The sequence below is a fragment of the Mustela erminea genome, chromosome 16, assembly GCF_009829155.1.
Source record: "Mustela erminea isolate mMusErm1 chromosome 16, mMusErm1.Pri, whole genome shotgun sequence".
NCBI classification, from domain to species: domain Eukaryota; kingdom Metazoa; phylum Chordata; class Mammalia; order Carnivora; family Mustelidae; genus Mustela; species Mustela erminea.
In genome coordinates, this window is record NC_045629.1 from 23,258,911 (window position 1) to 23,281,117 (window position 22,207).

General features: G+C 35.7%; 1 protein-coding gene and 1 pseudogene across 6 annotated transcripts in view; one reads left to right on the forward strand and one right to left on the reverse strand.

The window, feature by feature from the left end:
* The window catches only part of XKR9 (XK related 9), a 100,678-nt gene extending 86,375 nt beyond the window's left edge, over positions 1-14,303 (forward strand). For all 6 annotated transcript variants that reach the window (XM_032315562.1, XM_032315565.1, XM_032315566.1 and 3 more), the window contains 2 exons: positions 4,217-4,437; positions 13,598-14,303. In XM_032315562.1, coding sequence (XP_032171453.1) covers positions 4,217-4,437; positions 13,598-14,226 — 850 coding nt within the window. In that variant the 3' untranslated portion in view covers positions 14,227-14,303. The remainder of the gene's footprint in view (positions 1-4,216; positions 4,438-13,597) is intronic.
* On the reverse strand, positions 6,591-6,921 carry LOC116574776 (annotated as a pseudogene).
* Positions 14,304-22,207: the final 7,904 nt, after the last annotated feature.

Genomic DNA, 22,207 nt, shown 5'->3' on the forward strand with positions numbered 1-22,207 from the left:
TTTCTTTGCTTAGAGGACCCCCTTCAATATTTCTTCTAGGCCTGTTTGGTGATAGCAAATTCTTTTCATTTTTGTTTTTCCTGGAAGCTTTTTATCTCTCCTTCTATTTTAATGACCGCTTAGCTGGATGTAGTATTCTTGGCTTCATATCTTTCTCATTTAGTGCCGTGAATATATCATACCAGTCCTTTCTGGCCTTCCAGGTCTCTCTGGACAGGTCTGCTGCTAATCTAATGTTTCTCCCATTGTAGGTTACAGATCCCTTGTCCCAAGCTGCTTTTAGGATTTTCTCTTTGTCTCTGAAATTTTTAAGTTTTACTCTTAGATGTTGGGATGTTGACCTATTTTTATTGATTTTGAGGGGGGTGGTTCTCTGTGCATCCTGGATTTTGATGCCTGTTTCCTTCCCCAAATTAGGGAAGTTATCCACCATAATATGTTCCAATATACCTTATGCCCCTCTCTCTCTTTCTTCTTCTGGGATCCCAGTTCTAATATTGTTTTGTCTTATGGTATCACTTACTCTTGAATTCTCCCCTTGTGGTCCAGTAGTTATTTGTCTCTCTTTTTCTCAGTTTCTTTATTCTCCATCATTTGGTCTTTTATATTACTGATTCTCTCTTCTACTTCATTTATCCTAGCAGTTAGAGCCTCCATTTTTTATTGGACCTCACTAATAGCCTTTTTGGTTTGACTTATGCAGAAAGGGATTCTCTAGTGTCATGTATGCTTTTATCAAGTCCAGCTAGTATCTTTATAATTGTCATTCCAAACTCTAGTTCCATCATCTTACTAGTGTCTGTATTGATTTGGTCCCTGGCAGTTGGTACTGCCTCTTGTTCTTCTTTTTTTTTTTTGAGGTGAGTTTTTCCATTTTGTCATTTTGTCCAGAGAAAAATAGGTGAATGAGAGAACAAAATGCTAAAAGAGTAACAACAACCCCAGAAAAAAATAATGATACACTAACCAAATCAGAAGAGACCAGAAAGGAAAGGAAAAAAAATAAAAAGAATATGATCAGGCTCTTGAATAGAACAAAGCTACACACTAGATTTTGAGTTTACTTTGGTCTGTGAGAAGAAACTGCATCCCAAAATTTTAAAGGAAAAAATATATATGTTTGTATATGTATATGTATATGTTATATATATGTATACACACACACACACAAAGTTAAATACAATGAGAGAATAGAATTTGACTGCAAAAATGATAATTTAAAAATATTTTTAAAAAGAAATTGATAAGATGTTGATTGAAAAAGAAAAGAAAAATTAAAAAAATAGAAAAGAATAAAATAAAATTAAAAAAAAATTAACTTTGAAAGACTAAAGAATCATGGGAAAAAAGCCATGAAATCTATGTGTTGTATTCCTCTAGCGCTGGAGTTTTGCAGTTCTCATTGATACACTTGGTCTTGGCTGGATGTTCTTGCTGATCTTTTGGAGGAGGGGCCTGTTGCAGTGATTCTCAAATGTCTTTGCCCCAGGGGGAATGGCACCACCCTTGCCAGGGGCCAGCCTAAGTAATCTGCTTGGGTTTGCCTTAGTAGCTTTTTTTCCCCCTGAGAGCTCTCTGTACAGCTTTAGAGGACAAGAATGAAAATGGTGGCCTCCCAGTCTCTGTCTCCAGAAGAGTTGAAAGCTCAGGGCCCCACTCCTCAGCGAGCCCTCAGAGAAAAGTAGTCAGTCACTCTTGTCTCCCTGGTCTCTGGCATACTCTGTGCTTACCTGGCCTGTGACTGAGAATTTCTGTCTCTGGCACATGACCCCATTTGGAGTCTCCAAACCCAGCAGATTCCTGCAGTGCCCTCCCATGCCACTCCTCCCGGGAAAGAAAGGGGAGTCTGACTGGATCTGCCACTTTTTGGGTCTCTGCTTGAAGAGCAGTGGCCCGACTGTGCTGTGGATCATGATTTATGGCAATGCCGAGCTGAGAACCCACTTCTTGGCTCAGTCTTTACAGCCAGCTTCCCTGCTCAGTTATCTGGGAGCTCTTCTGCACTCAGGCACCCTCAGGCTTTCTGTAACCCAGAGGTCCTGAGACTACACTGTCCTTGCAAGGATTTCAATCCCCCCACTTAGCCACTAGAGCAACATCCCTCAGCAGAGCAGACTTCTAAAAGTTCTGGTTTTGTGCTCCCACAGCTCTATCACTTGCTGGTAGCCAGCTGACAGAGGCTCCCCCACCCCCCCAGCAGTCTGGCTTCCTGTATATCACCTTAGATTCACTTCTCCACACATCCCACCTTCCAGAAAGTGTTTGCTTTTCTGTCCATAAAATTACTGCTATTTTTTTGATCTCCTGTTGTGTTCCTAGGCATTCAGAATGGTTTGATAATTATCTGGCTGAATTTCTGGGACCAGATGAAATTTAGGTCTCTTACTCCCCCTCCATCTTGCTCCTCTCATCAACACATCTCAGATTTGAATATATTTGAAGATAGAATCAGAACCAAGAGAACCTGCTGAGGAATTGCTTTTTAGGGTATGAGAAAAAAAAGTTGTAAATTTTTTCCATGTTTTTGGTCTGAGCAATATGGTAAATGTTAGTACCATTTAACGAAATGGGAAACAGTGACAGAAGGGGCCTACTGAAACAAGATATATATGACTGCCATTATTTTATAGATGAGGAAACTGAGGAGTAAAGAGTTTCAGTAAACTTTGGGCTAGAAGCCTGTTTGCCTTTTTGCTAGACCCAAATTTCTTAAATATCACAATATGTTTTATTAATAGTTTTACTTGTATGTTCTTAATTCATGTTCATTTTAAAATTCTTTAAAAAAAAAAAGAGCCTGAGTAAGGGTGTTTTAAAAGCCTTTGAGAAATTACATATTTTCTAGGATGGTAATGGTCAAAGAACCTAGCACCTTGCAGATATCGGGTAATTGTTTGCTAGGTTCAGTCTCATCTTCAACTTTTGACATTTTTAAGAGCATGTATCTGTCTTGTAGTTAAGATAAATTGCGTGAATTGGGGACAGCTGGGTGGCTCAGTGGGTTAAAGCCTCTGCCTTCTGCTCAGGTCATTATCCCAGGGTCCTGGGATTGAGCCCCGCATCAGACTCTCTGCTCGGCAGGGAGCCTGCTTCTCCCCACTCTCTGCCTCCTTCTCTGCCTACTTGTGATCCCCGTGAAGTACATTAAAAAAAAATTTCATGAATTGAAAATTGCTGTTTGTCTTTCAGAAAGTAGTGGTTAAGACTAGGAATCATAGGATCAGGTTTGGAGTCTTGGTCTGATCTTTACTTTTAGCTAGTCACTCTACCATTCTCATTCTTAGTTTTCTCATCTGTGAAATTGGAATAATACTTATTCTTCTCACATAATTACTATGAATATGAATTGAAATCATGTATGCTCAACAGTGTTAGCATACAATGCCTATCAAATATGCAATTAAAGTTTATGGTTTTTTTTTAAAGATTTTTATTTATTTATTTGAGAGAGAGACAGTGAGAGAGAGCATGAGAAGCGAGAAGGTCAGAGGGAGAAGCAGACTCCCCATGGAGCTGGGAGCCTGATGCGGGACTTGATCCCGGGACTCCGGGACCGTGACCTGAGCCGAAGGCAGTTGCTCAACCAACTGAGCCACCCAGGCGCCCATGGTTTTTTTTTTTTTTTTTTTAAGTTTTCTTTTTAATTCATTTGAGAGGGAAAGCACATGTATGAGCAGGGAGGAGGATCAGAGTAAGAGGGAGAGGGAGAAGCAGACTGTGCTGAGCAGGGTGCTTAATGTGGGGCTTGATCTCAGGACCCCAGCATCATGACCTGAGCCAAAGGCAGCCACTGAACCGATGGAGCAACCCATGTGCCCCAAAGTTTATGGAGTTTGAATTGCAATAAAGCCATCATGAGATATTCAGAGTTGAAAGAAATTTATAGTGGAGAAAGTTTGTGGGAAAATTCTGTACTATTTTAAAAATAATTTTATTTTTTTATTAGAGAAACCATGTATGTGGGTGCATGAGTGGGGGGGAGGGGCAGAGGAACAAGCAGATTCCTTTCTGAGTGAGGAGCCTGCTGTGGGGTTTGATCCCAGGACCCTAAGATCATGACCGGAGTTGAATGAAGTCAGGCACTTAACCAACTGAGCCATCCATGCGCCCCAGAATATTCTGTACTTAAGTACATTACTTTTTCCAGAATTATTATATATATTAACATACATGTTATAATGAATATTTTACTGAAGGTGAATATTTGTGTTTACAGGTATTGGTTTGCCTTGAAAAAGGGTTATCACGTGGCTTTCAAAAATATCAGCAAAACTGATAACTTTATAGAAGAACAAATTGATCCACATAAAGAGGTTATAGATAGAATGACTGATTTGAGCATGCTCAGACTATTTGAGACCTACCTGGAAGGCTGCCCACAATTTGTTTTGCAGCTCTACATCTTTCTGGAACATGGTCAAGCAAATTTCAGTCAGTGTAAGTCTTTTCTAACACCCTGTGTTAAATGGATCCTCTGAGGATTTTTTTTTTTTTTAATTTTTGTGTGGGGTGGGGGTGGAAAGGGAGAGGGAGAAAGAGAACCTTTAAGCAGGCTCCATGCTCAGCACAAAGCCCAATGTGGGGCTCGATCTTAAAACCCTGAGATCCTGACCTGAGTTGAAATTAAGAGTTAGATGCTTAAGTGACTGAGCTACCCAGGCACCCCTCAACTACATAACTCTTTGAGAGGTTTTAGAAATTTTCTTATAGTTTCTTTATTTTAAGAATTATTCATTTTTTTAAAAAAAGTATACTGTGGAAATATCAAAAAGTATATGAAGATATATTGTCTCCTTCTCCCTTCTTCCCATTACTTCTTTTGTCTGCCAAGAAAGGAAATTATTATTGTCAGTTTTTTGATGCTTCTTTCAGAAAAATTTTTAAAAAGCCTATATTCTTTTTTCTTCTTTTTTCTTTTACAGAAATGGTAACATAAAAGTTGTGTTTGCTTTTTGCACTTAACAGTATGTCTTCGAGATCTATCTGTATCAGTCCAGAAGGAACTCCCTCATTCATTTTTATTATCTGCATAGTATTACAAATTATGGATGATTTATTTAACAAGCCCAATATTTATATTAATTTAGGTTGTTTCTAATATTTTGCTATTGTAAAAAAATGCTGCAGTGAGTAATCTTATTCAGGAATCATTTTACATGTGTGAAGTATATCCATAGGGTAAATTCCCAGAATTGGAATCACTGGGTGAAAGTCCAAATGCCACAAAACAATGAAAATTTTGTAAGTAGTCAATATATTGCTCTTCTATAGCAGATTTCCTCATTAGGGTAAAATGTTCATTTTTTAAAGGACAATTAATGTTTTCATTAAACCTTTTTACGTATCTAATTTGAGATGTTAAAAAAAAACCCACTTGCTAAATAGCCCCAGTTTTCATTAATGACTCTGGTTCTATATACACTTGGATTCAGCTCAGAGGAACAGATTATCATTTTCCCTGGAGTTCCTTCTATGCTAGAGTCACCTGTGAGATCAGTTCATTCCCTCAGTCTTTCTGTTTCTCATTTCCCATAAAACTTTAGTCCCTTCTAATATTTTTACCTTTACTTTGATTGTTAGTCATATATCAAAGAGAACCTACTTATGGGATGTTTTTTCCTTGTGATTCAAGGAATTTGTGGGTTTAGACTTAATAGTCCTTTATCATACAGTTCCTAAGCTAGAAGTTCAATATTTAGAACTACAGCCTATATTATGTTAGATTTTCTGATGATTTCAAGTAGTATATAGCATCCAGACCAGCAATGGGATCCAGTAACAGCTGTAGTTATGTTAAGGTTCTGTCCTTGTCCTTTAGTTTCTTCTTGAAGTAAGAAGTTGAAGTGTCAGTTAAAAATAGCAAAAAATGTGTGGTGCAAAAACAATGAATACTGTTAGGCTAAAATAAATTTTAAAAAAATAGCAAAAAATGAGAAATCGAATTATAGACTGTTAGTATAAAAATGATGTAGCCATTAGAAATAGCATTTATAGGGCGCCTGGGTGGCTCAGTGGGTTAAGCCGCTACCTTCGCCTCAGGTCATGATCTCAGGGTCCTGGGATCGAGTCCCACATGGGGCTCTCTGCTCAGCAGGGAGCCTGCTTCCCTCTCTCTCTCTTTCTCTCTGCCTTCCTCTCTGTCTACTTGTAATCTCTCTCTGTCCAATAAATAAATAAAATCTTTTTAAAAAAAAGAAATAGCATTTATAGATAACTTTTAATATCATAGGAAAGTAATTCTAAAATAAAGTTGAGGCAAAAAGTTTATGAAATTTTCTATTATACTTTTTTTTTCTTAAAACAAACTTTGGTCAGTTTTATTTTTTAATTTTTTTTATTTATTTTTTTAAAAAAAGATTTTATTATTTATTTATTTGACAGAGAGAGATCACAAGTAGGCAGAGAGGCAGGCAGAGAGAGAGAGGAGGAAGCAGGCTCCCTGCTGAGCAGAGAGCCCGATGCGGGACTCGATCCCAGGACCCTGAGATCATGACCTGAGCCGAAGGCAGCGGCTCAACCCACTGAGCCACCCAGGCGCCCCTAGTCAGTTTTATTAAAGAAAAATTTTGCATAATTTACTACTACTATGTCTATTCTGGCATGCTTCTAATGATACCAGAATCACCTAGGTCAGTGAAAGCTAGTGTCAGACCCTATAGTATTTCCACATGCTGTGCACAATTCAGTATTATTGCCACTGTAGTATTGGACAACAGTTGTGGACAACATGGAGTAGTATTCTATTTTAGATTTCCTCAAGGCTAGGCAGTTGTTGGTGAGGATGACCAGTTTCGCTTTGCCATGTCTGATCATTTTCAGAGTCCACTTGTACCCCAGCATGTACTCTCCACTTTTCATAGTGAGTTGGAATGTTGAGTTTATTGACTCCAGCAACTTTTTCATCTTCTTTGCAGCCGCCATCTTTTTGCCTTAGATGCAGGACAGCCCCATCCAAAGCAGTTGCCAAAATGGCCAGGAGAGAGAAAGGAAAGAGTTCCCACAATGCAAAGCTCTTCATTGCCAAATTTTCTATCCTACTTTTAAGGATACAGAGAAATTATTATATAAAGAATCTGGGACAAAATATGCAAAAATGTCAACTGTGGCTGCTTCTGGGTAATAGGATTAGGAAAGGTTTTATTTCATCTTCTTTAAACTTTTCTAAATTAAAAAATTCTCTGCTACTCATATATTGTTTTGATAATCAAGAAGAGTAAAATGTGAAAAAAATCAGGTTATATATAGAAGTACTTCAGAAGACTGAACATATTCTTTTATCTTTGCACTCTCCTGAAATTATACTAAAAAGGAGAGTAAAGGAGTAAAGATGGTATAAACCCATAGGGACAAAGAGAATGTAGAATAGAATAGCAATTAAGTATCAACAAATGTTTAGAAGATGGAAAGCAGATGGAAAACAGATTATTTAAATAAACTCTACCACTGAAAGCCTAAATTATTTGAATTAATCCTCTCTCTGAAAATATGTAAAACAATTGGATATTTTCAAAAGTCTTCATACACATGAAAGTGGGAACACAGCAGGATTAAGTAAGACTCTGAAGGCGTTTAAACCTGGAGGTTTTTTGTTTTGTTTTGTTTTGTTTTGTTTTTTACCAAAACTGTAAGTAGCAGATTCAGTTTTGATAGCTTCCAGTGTGTGGACTGAAGACAAAGCTCAGTCCTCATAAGGGAGGGACATCTGATAAAAAGATCTAATCTGTAAAACTGGTACTCCAAAAGGCATCCTCCTCAGGGCAAAGGTGTGAAGTTACCTACCTCATTATCTACTTTCAGGACACAGGCAAGAAATATTGCCTTGCTATTGAGTAGCGCAGGGAAACTTAACAGTATAACAATTTTGCAATCAAAATTCTCATTTTTAGTCCCCAAAACAAAACAAAACTGAAAACAAACTAATGAAAGCTAAGGTATGAATATAGTTTAGAGTGGTCCTAGACTGACAGTGACCCTAGCCATCTTGCACAAATAAGTATAAATCCTCCCTGGAGGAATTCATTTTCTCTCAGGCCTCAAATAATTTTCACAGATAGTTTTCCAAGGAAAATGAATGGTTTACAGTAATTTATAGCACACACACACACACACACACACACACACACACAAAAGCATCATGAGTAAGAACAGCAGAAAAAAAAGCTTATTAAGTTCTTAGATATTGGAATTTAACAGTTTTACAAAGTATCTGCATCCTATGTCAAAAGAGGTAAGTGATGAACTTAAAAATATGGAATAGGAAACTATAAAAAATGATTTGTGTATTTGAAAAACAAGAGTACAATTTATGAGAATGATGAAATTTAAGAATTGAAATTTACTTAGCAGATAAGACATAGCTGTATAGACAGTGATTCAATGCTAGATCAGAAGAAATTTTCAGATTATACTATATAGAGACAAGGAGATGGAATATATGAAAAAGATATTAAGAAACATGGAAGGTGGGATGCAAGGTCTAATATACATGTGAGCAGAGTCTGTGAAGGAGAGGAGAGGAGAGAAAAAATGGAACAGCGGTAATTTTGAGAAGTTAATGGCTGAAAAAAATTCAGAAATGATGAGAGTCAACTGCCCACAGATTGAGGAAGCCCTTCATCTTACAAGCAACTAAGTAGAAAGAAATCCATGCCTTAGCATATCACTACTAAAGGAAATTCCAAAGAATGTACTTCATATAGAACAGAAGTGTTCCAAAATGCAAGAAGGAATAAAGAAGAAAGAAAATAGTAAATATGTGGGTAAATCTAAATGAAGATTGACTGTAAAATAAAACATCATATGGTTAAAAAAAAGATAGAAGGAAAGTATAAGATAGTGATAACATGTAAGTCTGGTAGAAGATAATGGAGTTAAAGTGTTTTGAATTCCTTGTATAGTCCAGAAAAAAGGTAAAGCAAAGGTGGATCTGGTTTTTTTGAAGTGTAAAACTTAAACATTTAGAGAGACCTTATTTAAGAAAAAGAATATAATATAAAAAATTAAGTATTGTGTTAGTCTGTGTAGACTGCCATAACAGAATTCTACAGCATAACCATTAGAAATAGATTTTCTTAAAGTTCTGGAGATTGGAAGTCTAAGATCAAGGTGTCAGCAGAGTTGGTTTTTGGTGAGGGCTCTCTCTTTGGGTTGCACATGGCCATCTTATTGCTGTTTGCGTACATGTTCTTTTCTCTGTGTATGGAGAACGATCTCTGGTGTCTCCTCCTCTTCTTATAAGGATACCAGTCCTATCATACTTGGGCCCTGCCCTTTTGACCTTACTTAACCTTAATTACCTCTTTAAGACACTATTTCAAAATGGAGTCACATTGGGGTTTTGGGCTTCATCATATGCATTTTGGGGGAATACAGTTCAGTCCATAAAAGGTATGAAAGTAAACATTAAAAAAAATAAATTACAGTAAATTACATATATAAAAAAAGCTGAAAAATTTCACAAGAGGAAGAAAAGTAATATATCTTTATTGTTTTAATAATTCTGATTTTTTTGGTTGCATACTGATTGACTTTTGATAATTTTATAATACAATTTTTTTAGAGGGAATAGAAAAATTCTGTTTTCTAGCATATTTGATTGAAAGTTTTTTATTTTAACTTGGAAAAGCTTCTTTTAGCTTCACAAATTATTAATCATATCATGTATATTTTTTGGATTGCTAAGTTTGGAAAAACACTGGCAGTTTCATTAGTAATGTGGTATAAGTTCAGAATATATCACATTTTTTTGATGAAATAACTAATTTTCAATACTGTTTGAAGTGACAGTACTAGTTTATTATTGATGTCTCGTTTAGTAAATATTGGTAGTCTTAGGTTTTCTTCACTGGTGTCAGTAATGTCAAACTCAGAAAGAAGAAAATAATCTGTATATGTATAATTCGACAAGGTCATTTTAGACTGAGAGTAATACATAAACAAAGATATGGTTTGGTAAAGACAAGGAATTCAGTTTGGATAGAGTGTGACTTAATGTTAGGTTAGCTAAATGATCAGAAAAATATAGTAGAACAGGTAGATTAGTAAGAAATGGGAAATAGTGTCAAACTAATAGTGTCAACTGGATAAGTATAGATAGACCATTATACCTTAATGTTAAGTAATCAGAGGCCCATTGGTGGCAATATAGTCAAGTGTTAATATCAGGCAAACTGCCTGAGAATCTTAGCTCTGTCACTTAGTAAGATCTTAATTATTTAACAGATCTTATAAACATATCCTTCTAATCTAATCTAAATGTATTCTCAACTCAATTTCCCTTAGATCTCCAAAATGACCACACTTCAATACACCAAAAGAAAATATAAGAGAAAGTAGGAGTAGAGACAGGGCATTTAATCAACTACAGTTAAAAATGCCTTATTTTCCCAAATCTTATAAAAATATATGACAGAGGGGCGCCTGGGTGGCTCAGTGGGTTAAGCCGCTGCCTTCGGCTCAGGTCATGATCTCAGGGTCCTGGGATCGAGTCCCGCATCGGGTTCTCTGCTCCACGGGGAGCCTGCTTCCTCCTCTCTCTCTCTCTCTCTGCCTGCCTCTCTGCCTACTTGTGATCTCTCTGTGTCTAATGAATAAATAAAATCTTTAAAAAAAAAAAAAAAAAAAGAAAATATATGACAGAGTAAATACATTGCTAGGGTTTTCCTAGGCTTGAAAGGAACCTGGGTAAGTGTGAGTCCCTGAAATTTAAACCTCATTACTTTTGTTATAAACCTTTCTATGAAGTAAAACATTAATATTTAAACTTTGACATACTAAATATGCATATTGTGATTTCTAGCAAAACCACCAAATAAACCACAGTGACTGAAGGAAGTGGGTTATTAGATTGAAAGGGTAAATAAAAATGGCCATACCGAGCCTATCATTATAACATCCAGAGAAGCAAGGATAAAGATAACATTCTATAAGATGTGAGAGAAACTGGTTGGCATTGAAATTCTTAACTGTAATACTTGAAACTAAGAGCTTATAGATAGAGCAACAACTTCAAAGTTTCAATGGAAAACATTTTTAAAGAATTTTTAAAGATTTTTATTTATTAGTGCATGAATGGGGTGGGGAGTAGAAGGGTAGAGGGAGAGGAAAGGGAGAAGCTATGCACTCACTCTCCTTGCTGAGCAGGGATGCTGATGTGGAGCTCAATCCCAGAACCCCTGACCCAAGTGGAAGGCAAATGCTCAACAGACTGAGCCACCCAGGCACCCTGAAACCAATTTTTAACTTTTTTTTTTTTTTAAAGATTTTATCTGTCTTCTATCTATCTATCTATCTATCTGAGAGGGAGAGTGGAGAGAGAGCACATTGGGGGAGGAGCAGAGGGAGAAGGACAAGCAGACTCCATGCTGAGCACAGAGCCTGATTGAGGGCTTGATCCCAGGACCCTGAGATCTTGACCTGAACTGAAATCAAGAGTCAGATGTGACTGAGCCACCCAGGTGCTCCACATTTTTAAACTTTCAATTCTGTTTCTAGCAAGACTGTGTATCAAATGTGAGGGTAGAATAAAGACATTTTGAGACATATGGTCTCAAAAATTTTTCCTTAGGTGTAACTTCTCTCGGGAATATCTGGAGAATGCTTGATCAAACATGAGAATAAAGCAAGGAAGACTTGAGAACAGGAAACAGGAATTTAACACCAAAGAGAAGTGAACAGAAGTTCTGGGAAGGCGGGAAGCAAGCCTTGAGAACAGCTACCTTAGATCAATAGGATGCTATTCTTAAAAAAAAAAAGGAAAGAAAGAAAAGGAATAAACTAATAAATGTGTATATAGGGGAGTTTTACTAATTAATGAATTTGAAGATTTTCCTAAGAAATATAAGCTTAGGAAAAACCAAGTAAAGGAAAAGTGAACAGTTTTAAAAGAAAGGAAATATACCAGTGTAATACTTGGCTGAGCAGTAAAACAAACAAACCAGTGCATATGTAGTTGTAATAAGATAAACACCAAATACTGACTTTTACCAAAAATTGTGATGTTACTCTGTTGGGCGGGTGGAGGGAGAGGAAAATGCAAGAAAGGTGTGTACTTACGTATGTGCTAAATTTTCTTCTTTCCAAAGAGGAAATCAAGAAGTAGTGTGTAAAGCAGATAAAGTATTTTTCTTTATTTTTGTTTTGTTTTGTTTTAAAGTATTTGTTTTATTTAAAAATACAACAGTAAATGTCAGAAGAAAAACTAGAAGAGTTTTAGCAATTTCTTCTGGGGGTTATGACAGAGAGGTGAAGAGAAGTGGAGCTTAGTGACTTTTAAATTTTATATATGTAATAATTTGTTTTTGTTTATTCAGTTTTTACGTATTTATGTGTTATTTTGGTAGAAGTTAAAAACTAATTAGAAAAAAGGCATAGAAAAAAAAAGAAAAAAGGCATAGGACAATTTAGCAGAAAGCAGAGCTTTAAGTAAAATATATTTGAATTAGGGGTGCCTGGGTGGCTCAGTGGGTTAAGCACTCTGCCTTCAGCTCAGCTCATGATCTCAGGGGCCTGGGATTGAGCCCTGCATCGGACTCTCTGCTCAGCAGGGGGCCTGCTTCCCCCTTTCTCTGCCTGCTGCTCTGCCTACTTGTGATCTCTCTCTCTCTGTCAAATAAATAAATAAAATCTTTAAAAAATTAAAAAAAATATTTGAATTAAAGAAGAAAGAAAAAAGTCCAGCTAATTGTATAGTCCAGAGTGGGATATGCTAAAACCAGGAGAGTAGACAAAGGCATTTAAAATCATCATAAACTTTTTCAGTAGGTCAATTTCTTAAAGTCTGCCTTTTTATCCCAAGATATAGACCTCCAATGAGACTAAATGGGAAGGAATAGCATTCTGTGTTCTGCTTTAAATTCTTTTTAATCCTCTAATGCCTTTGCTTTCAGTTTTATAAAAGTTCCCAGCTCTGACAGTGGGCTAGCTAGTGTCATCCTTTTCAAAGCAGTAATGAACTTCTGTTATTTGTTGGGGAAAAGAAGGGGTAAAGATGTCAAGTCTATAGAAATTTGTAAGTTTTAGAATATATTTATTTATTTGATTCATCATCTAAAAAATGGGAAATTATACTTTCATGAAAATTTTCTATTTAACCTCCCTCCCTTCTCCCTTCCTTCTTACTCCCATTATGCTGTTTCTTGGTGAATTAAATATATGTTCAAGGTCAAAGCCAAAGAGACTGGCAAAGCTCGGACTGTAACTGTAGTCTCTTAGAGGACTTCCAGAGTGTGCAGTTTCCATTATACCAGTTGCTCAATAAAATTTGTACAGTGAATTTATTTAAAATCTTACAAAGCAGTCTTAATATAGCATTTAAGTACACCAACTTTGAAATCAGGCAGAGTTAGCTTCAAATCTCAGCTTTCTGCAACTTGCTGGTTGTATGACTTAAGTAATATGTGTATTTTCTAAGCATCATTTCTTTCAAATGTAATATGGGAATATTAATATCTATTTCAAAGGAGTAGATGAGATCAGTATATAAAGTACCTGATGTGTTTGTGGGTGTTCAGATAAAGCATATATGGCATACAGTAATTTAATTTTGTTGTTATTATTCCTATAACAGTATATCTGTTTTTTATTTTTTGTTTTGTAGATGCAGCCATTATGGTCTCTTGCTGTGCTATTTCTTGGTCAACTCTTGATTATCAAGTAGCTTTAAGAAAATCCTTGTCTGATAAAAATCTTCTTAAAGGATCCTGTCCCAAATTCACTTACCTCTTTTACAAGTTATTTACATTATTATCTTGGATGCTGAGTATTGTACTTCTTTTATTCTTAAATGTTAAGATTGCATTATTTCTATTGTTATTTCTTTGGTTTTTAGGGTTATTGTGGGCATTTAAAAAGCAAACTCAGTTTTGTGCTTCTGTAAGTATGGAATTTTTATATAGAGTTGTTGTTGGATTCATTCTTATTTTTACTTTTTTTAATATTAAGGGACAGAATACGAGATGTCCAATGTTTTGCTACTATATTGTAAGGGTACTGGCCACAGTGGGGATATTGGTTGTGTTCTGGGTTTCCCCAGTCTCTGTTTTTAATTCAGACTATTTTATGCCTATCAGTATCACTATAGTTCTTAGTCTTGTCCTTGGAATTATTTTTCTTATTGTTTATTATGGGACTTTGCACCCAAACAGAAAAGAAGAAACAAAACCTGATGAAATTGATGGAAAAACGGCTCAAGAAGATTGTAGAATGAAGTATTTTATAATGGACTAGCTATTAATTTGTGAGATATGTTTTCTTACTTCTTTGTTTCATTGGTTAATAAAGAAAATGTTATTGTATGTGTTATTTTTGCCCATTTATTTTTTATTTTACTTTTAATTTGCGATCATTTTCAGTACATTAACTATGACTGTGAGAGAGCATTGTAGTATTTTATTATTTAAATTAATTTCTCATTTGGTTTTAAAGATCTTGGGTACTCAAATACATTTCCATCTTACCTAGTAGAGTTGCCAGCTTGAGCCTGAATTGGAAGAAATGTTCTGGTTCCCCCAAATTAGAAGCCTAGAATTGAGCTTCCCTTCGACTTTTCCCTCATTGTTTCTTTTTTTTTCTTTTTTTATTATTATTTTCAGTTAGCCAGCATATATTACATTGTAAGTTTTTTAGTGTTCAGCAATTTATTAGTTGCGTATAATACTCAGTGCTCATTCCAATACACGCCCTTCTACATTCCCTCATTGTTTCTGAACTAAAACTAATGCTTGTTGTGGAGAACTGTGAAGGGAGAAGAGCAGAATGCTCATTTTTCTTTCCTCTATTTTGTTGATTCAGTGCATATATTTTGAGTTGTGGGCAGATTGAGTAAAGAAAAGGGAAAAGAAGGAAAGGGGGAAAAAGCAAAACATCAAGTTTACTATATTTGGGGGAGGTAAAGATTTTATTTATTTGTCAGAGAGCAGCAGGCAGAGGGAGAAGCAGACTCCCTGCTGAGCAGTGAGCTTGATGTGGGACTCCATCCTGGGATCCTGGGACCATGACCTTAGCTGAAGGCAGATGCTTAACTGACTGGTTAAGTTTACCATTTTTAAGTGTACTGTTACAGCATTAACTAGCATTCACCTTGTGCATCTCTATAACTTTTTCATCTTGCAAAACTGAGACTCTATTCCTACTGAATAACTTTCTGTTTCCTCCTCTCCCGCCTCTGGGAACCACAGTTCTGTTTCTGTTTCTATAAATTTGATTACTTTACATAACTTATGTAAGGGGAATCATAGAATATTTGTTTTTCATGACTGACTAATTTCACTTAGCATATTGCCCTCAGGTTTAATCATTTTGTGGCACATGACAGGATTTCCTTTTTTTATTTTATATATATATTTTAAAGATTTTATTTATTTATTTGACAGAGAGAAATCACAAGTAGTCAGAGAGGCAGGCAGAAAGAGAGAGAGGGAAGCAGGCTCCCTGCTGAGCAAAGAGCCCAATGCGGGACTCGATCCCAGGACCCTGAGATCATGACCTGAGCCGAAGGCAGCGGCTTAACCCACTGAGCCACCCAGGCGCCCAAGGATTTCCTTTTTGTAAAGCCTGAGCAATACTCTATTGTATATATTTGCCACATTTTTATCTATCACTGAATTGCTTCCACCACCTGGCTATTGTGAATAATGCCATTGTGAACATGGGTTTGCAAATATTTCTCTGAGATCCTGCTTTCCTCTCTTTTGGTGGTATACTCAAAATGAGGATTGCCCAATCATATAGTAAATTATTTTTAATCTTTTGAGGAAACTCCATACTGTTTTTGATAGTGGCTGCACCATTTTACAATACCACTAATAGTACACAAGTGTTCCAGTTTCTCCACATCCTCACCAAAACTTTCTATATTTTGTATTTTTGATAAAGGCTGTCCTAATGGGTGTGAGGTTATATTTCATGGTAGTTTTAATTCGCATTTCTCTATTAGTGATGTTAAGCATCACTAATGATGGTAATGATGTTAGCCATTTGTATATCTTCTTTGAGGAAATGTCTGTATCTGATAAGGGGTTATTATCCAGAACACAGAAAGAATTATAATTTAACAATAACAAAACTAAAATAACCTGATTGAAAAATAGGGAAAGGACTTTAGGTACCTAAATAATATATTAATGGTTTTCTGCATTATTCCTTATGCTAAGTAGTAAATTTCGGTCCTAGAGTAATAGTAAGGACAAGTGGATTAGGCTGAATTCCTGGAAATAATGAAGTTTTCCCATCAAATTTGCATTTTTTTAAGTTTCTTACCCTTTTTTCCCCTTGGGTAGTGTCTTAATGAATGAATCCTCAAATGATAGCTTTCTCTAAACCAGGAGGAAACAATTCCATTTCTATATTTAATCTTATAACTTAATGTAAAACTGCTATGTAGCTTTTAATGTGAAGGATAAACTTACTAGATACAATGCATTTCAACTATCAATGCTATTTGAAAACAATAAGTAAATGTTAAGCACTAACTCTGCTCAGCTCTCTGCTAGGTACTGTTGTGGTTACAAAACAAGTGTATAATAGAGTTCTGTTCCTTGAAAAGTTTACATACTGAAGCATTTATAGAAACTCACCATCTACCAGAATGTTTACTGTTTGTGATTTTCATTTTATAGTAAATGAAACAAATTATTGGATAACAGAAGGGTTATATTTATGAATATATAAACTGAATAAGTTATCTCTTGTGCTACTCTTTGAGAAAGTTAGGCAGCACTGAAAAACCTTGCAGGAACTAGGGAATCTGCTGTTTACTTTGGGCAACAGATCCTTGTAGTGTGGCCCCCTTATTACATATCTCTCTGTCTCTGCAGGTTTGGTGGTATGTATATATATATATGGTTGAGAGAGTGAAGATGGGAAAAGAAGTTAGGCTCACTTAGTAGCACTTCAGTCAGAATCTTTGAGTTATAAAGGACAAAATGAAAGTCTTAAAATGAAAGTGCTTTCATTCCATTCTGAAGATTTAAATGTTTATGTGTTACCACTTCCCTTTGGCATAGAAAATCTTAGCATTTTCTGTAGTTTAGGTTTGTTGATGAGATTTTTTTCTTTTATCTGAACATGTCTTTATTTTTTACTCTTATAAGATATTTTTGCTGAATATAAAGTTCTGGGTTGACTGTTTTTTCCCCCTTTATGCATTTTAAAGATCATTCCACTAATTTCTGGCCTCCATTATTTCTGATGAGAAGTTAGTGATCATTGAAGTCATTATCTCTTGTTTGTAATTTGTTATTTTTCTCTGGCTGTTTTTAGACTTTTACCTTTACTGTTTTATTTGCAATAGTTTGACTACTATGTTTATGTTTGTAGTTTCTCTTTGTATTTTCCTAATTAGGGTTCTCTGATCTTCTTGAACATATAAATTTTAGTCTTTCACCACTTTTAGAGAGTTTTCAGCTATTATTCTTCACATATTCTTGCTAGCATTTTACCTCTCTTCTTGGATTCCGTTAACATATATGTTAGACTTATTGATGTTATCCCATACATCTCTGAGGAGCGCATTCATTTTTTTCCAATTTATTTTTTTGTTCTTCAATAATTATTGGATTTGTCTTCAAGTTCATTGACTTTTTCCTTCATCTTCAATCTACTATTAAGCTCATCTAATGGCTTTTTAAAAATTCCAGAGATCTTATGTTTATGTTCTAGAATTTCCATGTTTTTTTAATAGTTTTTATTTCTCAGCTAAGATTTGTATCCTTTTTATTCATTTTGAGCATATTTTCCTTTATATCCTTTATTTTAATGGCAATAAGTATTTTAATAATAATTTAATACATTTAAGTAAATAATTTAATAAGTGTTTAAAAATCCTTGTGTGTTAATTTCAATATCTGCATCATCTCAAGTTTGATCTCCATTGGTTGCCTTTTCTCTTGAACAGAGGCCACATTTTCCTGTTTCTTCATATGTCTATTAATTTTCTTATTTCCAGGAAGTTATGAAAGGTGTATTTAGACCTCTCTTGATCCTGTTTGTTATCGAGAAGAATATATATTTTTTTCTTTTAACAGACTGCTAACTTGAACTTTGAACTTTGAAAAGGCTTTATTTGCTCAGCCTTCAGTGTGCTCCTTGGATTCTGCCTCTCGGTGTCAGTCAGAGAATTAGGAAGAGTTAATATGGAATAAGGCTTGCTCTCTTTTGTCTCTCTCTCTCCTCAGATTTTCACCCTCACTTTTCACCTGCTGTGGCCACTCCATACTCTGTCTTCTGGGCCTTAACCACTAAGATTGTAGGTTTTCTGTGTTTTTGTACCCAGTATGTTGATTGGGGTCTATCCTCACTCAGTACCATTCTTTCTTAAAAATCTTGACCTCTTCAATGTCTGCCTGCTTTTTCCCTCTCAAGTGCTGTCAGGTATTTTTTTCCTATATTTTGTCCAGAGTTTAGAGTGGTTATTTGTAAGGGCTTTGTGCTTTTTTTCATCAATTACAGTTTCAATACTCTGTAATATACACCATTCTTTCTGGGTATTTGCTTAAACATGATGTGTGAATTTCTTTTATTTAGCATTTAATCTTCCCTTATTCTTACTTCCTTGACCCTCACAAAACCCCAGCAATATAGATATTATTTTTTTCCACTACTCTTTAGTTGGGCAAACCATGCATTTGGCAAGTTACTTGCCAAAAGATCAAATCTCATATTTTCTGACCTTAAGTCTAGTTTACTTTCTGTAGAATCATGCTGATGATCAGATTAAGTGACCATCAGCAGCCTAGAGCTGATGCTAAGTTATACAGGATTTAAAAATTATTATGAATTACCCAAAACACAATTTTTAAAAAATCTGGCTTAAGTAGTTTTTGGTCTTAGCTCAGGATGTGGCTAAGGTTCTGTCACTGAGAGTTTGAATAATTTTATACACACACACACACACACAGACACACGCATATGTATATATAAGTATATAAAATGGGAAGTAGCAATTTATGTAATGGAAAAATGGGTAGAAAATAATACACAATTATTGAAGAACTTAAGTATTAAATTCCCCACACAAACCTGGATTGAACATTCATTCACTGAACAAACATTTTCCCACTGATTTTACAGATAAGGAACCAATAGGTGGATACTAGTAGGATGTTTTGGTTAGTCAGCAAGCTTTTAAAATGAACTTCATATTTAGTGAATTTACTTTTATTCATTTTATTTTTTGGTTTTCTGTATCATTCAGTCATGGCTTTATAGCAATTTTAAGTCTCTCCGAATAAATGTAATCTTTTCTTAGAGTATTTGGTGCATATAAAAGGCCTTTTGAAATTTGGAAAAAGCGTAAGAATAATTATGAGCAATACTCATAAAAGAATACTCACATATACTGTATTAGGATTCTTATACATCTAAGAGGGGATTTATTATAGGAATTGGCTCACGTGGTTATGGAGGTTGAAAAGTCCTGTGATGTACTGTCGCAAGCCAGAGAACTATTAACACCCGCAGTGTAATTCAGTCCAAGTCTGAAGGCCTGAGAATTTGGTGGCTAATGTAATTACTGATCTGAATTTGAAAGCTTAAAATCAGAGGTGCCAATGTCTAAGGGTAAGAAAAGATGGATGTCTTAGCTCAAGTAGAATAAACAAATTTGCCCTTACTCTGCGTTTTTATTCTATTAGGCCCAATAGATTGGATGATACCCACCGGCATTGGGGAGGGCATTTGCTTTACTCAATTCACCAATGCAAAATCTAATCTCGTCAAGAAACATCCTCATAAACACACCAAGAAATAATTTTTTTTTTTTTTTTAAGATTTTATTTATTTGCCAGAGAGAGAGAGCGAGCACAGGCAGGCAGAGTGGCAGCAGAGGCAGAGGGAGAAACAGGCTCCCCGCCAAGCAAGGAGCCCGATGTGGGACTCGATCCTAGGACGCTGGGATCATGACCTGAGCTGAAGGCAGCCGCTTAACCAACTGAGCCACCCAGGCGTCCCAAGAAATAATGTTTTAATAGCTATCTTGATATGCCTTCATTCAGTCAAGTTGACACACAAAATTAATCATCACTTGCACCTATCTGCATTCACGTCTACTTCAGATATGAATAAAATGCTTCCCTTAGTCTAGTGGTTCTCAAACTTAACCGCACATCCAGAATCACCTGCAGGATGATTAAAACGGATTTCTGGGCACCATCTACAGTTTTTTGAACTAGAACTTAGGTGGGGCTTGAAATCTGTACAAATAAGTTCCCAAATGTTGTAGATGTTGTTACTCTGCCTACAGGCTTTGAGAAGCACTTGCTGACTTTTCGAAGGCTTAATGCTGTTAATAACTAGTTTCAAAATAGCCACTAGAGGGCAGTGGAACCACGGACAAACTGGGTGTGCTGCTTAATAGGTTCCCTGGTTTATGCTATCAGCTACAATATTCCTACAAGCCATGAGAATACCAAAGCCAAACATTAATTTCCTGTACAATATCTTGAGACTCATTCTCAATTGTAATATAAACCAAAGCTTGTCCTTATGATTGCGGGGGTTGGACATGTAAAATGCAGCGCTAAAACCCATTTCGTGATCATGGTAATTTAAATTTGAACTTCTCTAAGTGGGCATTTGCGCATATACCTAGCAGTCTTTGAGGTTAACAGGAACCGTTTGTGGTTTCCCAAAGAGACTACATTTTGATAATAGGTTTAGTTTGTTATGGAGATAGTTCTACACTTAAGTGTTATTTATTGTTTTAAGACACTTTTATTTTATGAAATTAAGACCTAAGTACTTTTAAAAAATATTATAAACTTAGTGGATTAAGTTTATACTCAACCTCAATTGGTAGAACATAAAGATCCACATGGTATAGGGGACTTGTAGTTTTTTTCTTCTAGATGTGTTGCTTTGATGGTAGACAAGGATTAGAGAAAAATCAAAAGATGTAGTCTGCAGTGTTGTACATTTTCTGTGTGCCTGACCTAGTATAGAACTTGAAAGCTGCCTTTATTGTGGCTGTTATTACTTTTAAAAAATTAATTTTGATAATAGCTATAGAATCATAGACATCTTTCTGAGTATCTTGACATTTTGTCTTGAATCAGCAATTGATTTTCATTGTATTGCAGAAATTTTGATTTGAAAGCCCAAAGACTTGAGTTTGATTCCTTGCCTTGACATTATTACCTATGTGACTCTGATAAATCATTTAATCTCTGTAAGTCTCAGTTTCTGCATATGTAGAATGAGAATTTATGCAATAACAACTATCTTCTTGGGCTATTTTGAAAAATCAGTGAAATACTATATATGATGATGTTTTATAGATTGTAACCATTCTTGAAATTTTCTGTTTTTGACATTCTTCTACCAATATGGAGTATATTTTGAACTTGGTTTTGATGTCATTATATCTTTGTAAAATTGCTTCCACATGTACAAAATAGGAATACTCACATTAAAAACCTGGAATTATATCACAAAAAAGTTTAACCCTTTTGCATATAACATCTTAGTTTTTCATTACTTTTTTCTTGTGTGGTATGTATGGTTCCTTATATGTAGATAATATGATCTATAGATATGGCTAAATACAACTAGTTATTAATGAGATCAGGATTAAGGCTTAAATTGCAAATCACTATTTGGCCTTTGGGAATATGCATAATATGTTCATGTATGTGTATACATATGAACATGCATTTTTTTTTTTTTTTTTAATGGGAGAAGGAGCCAAGGGTCTTTACTGGAAAGAAGAAACTTTACATTTTGAGTAAGTTAGTGCAAAGGTTCAGTGGGCCAACTTGTGGGGGCATCAGCTTGTGATGGGTTCCACAGCTAAGGCATTGTTAGATCTCACCTTTGTGCAGCCACAAGCAGATGATGGCACTGTGTACTCTTCGTGGATGCAGCCCATTTATTTGGTGATAGATGGGACTAAATTAGGGACTTCCTTGGTGCCTGAAGCTGCCTTTGGGTCTAGCAAATTATATGGGTCCAGTCCCTGCTCTTCAGCCTTCCTCTCCAGTCCTTTCACCTGCTTGCCATCAGTAGGAGCACAATTTCCAGATGCCATGGACTGCAGGGACTGCATTGAGACCATGGGCCCTGACGGCCTGTGTGGCCAGCACTCCAAACTCCGTGATGTAACCTTGAAGCCATCATGCCTATCACAATACATTTATATGAATGGTAGGATTTCATTAAATAACTATGGGTAAGTACTATTTCTCTTAATTGTTTTATGGACCACAGAATCTCT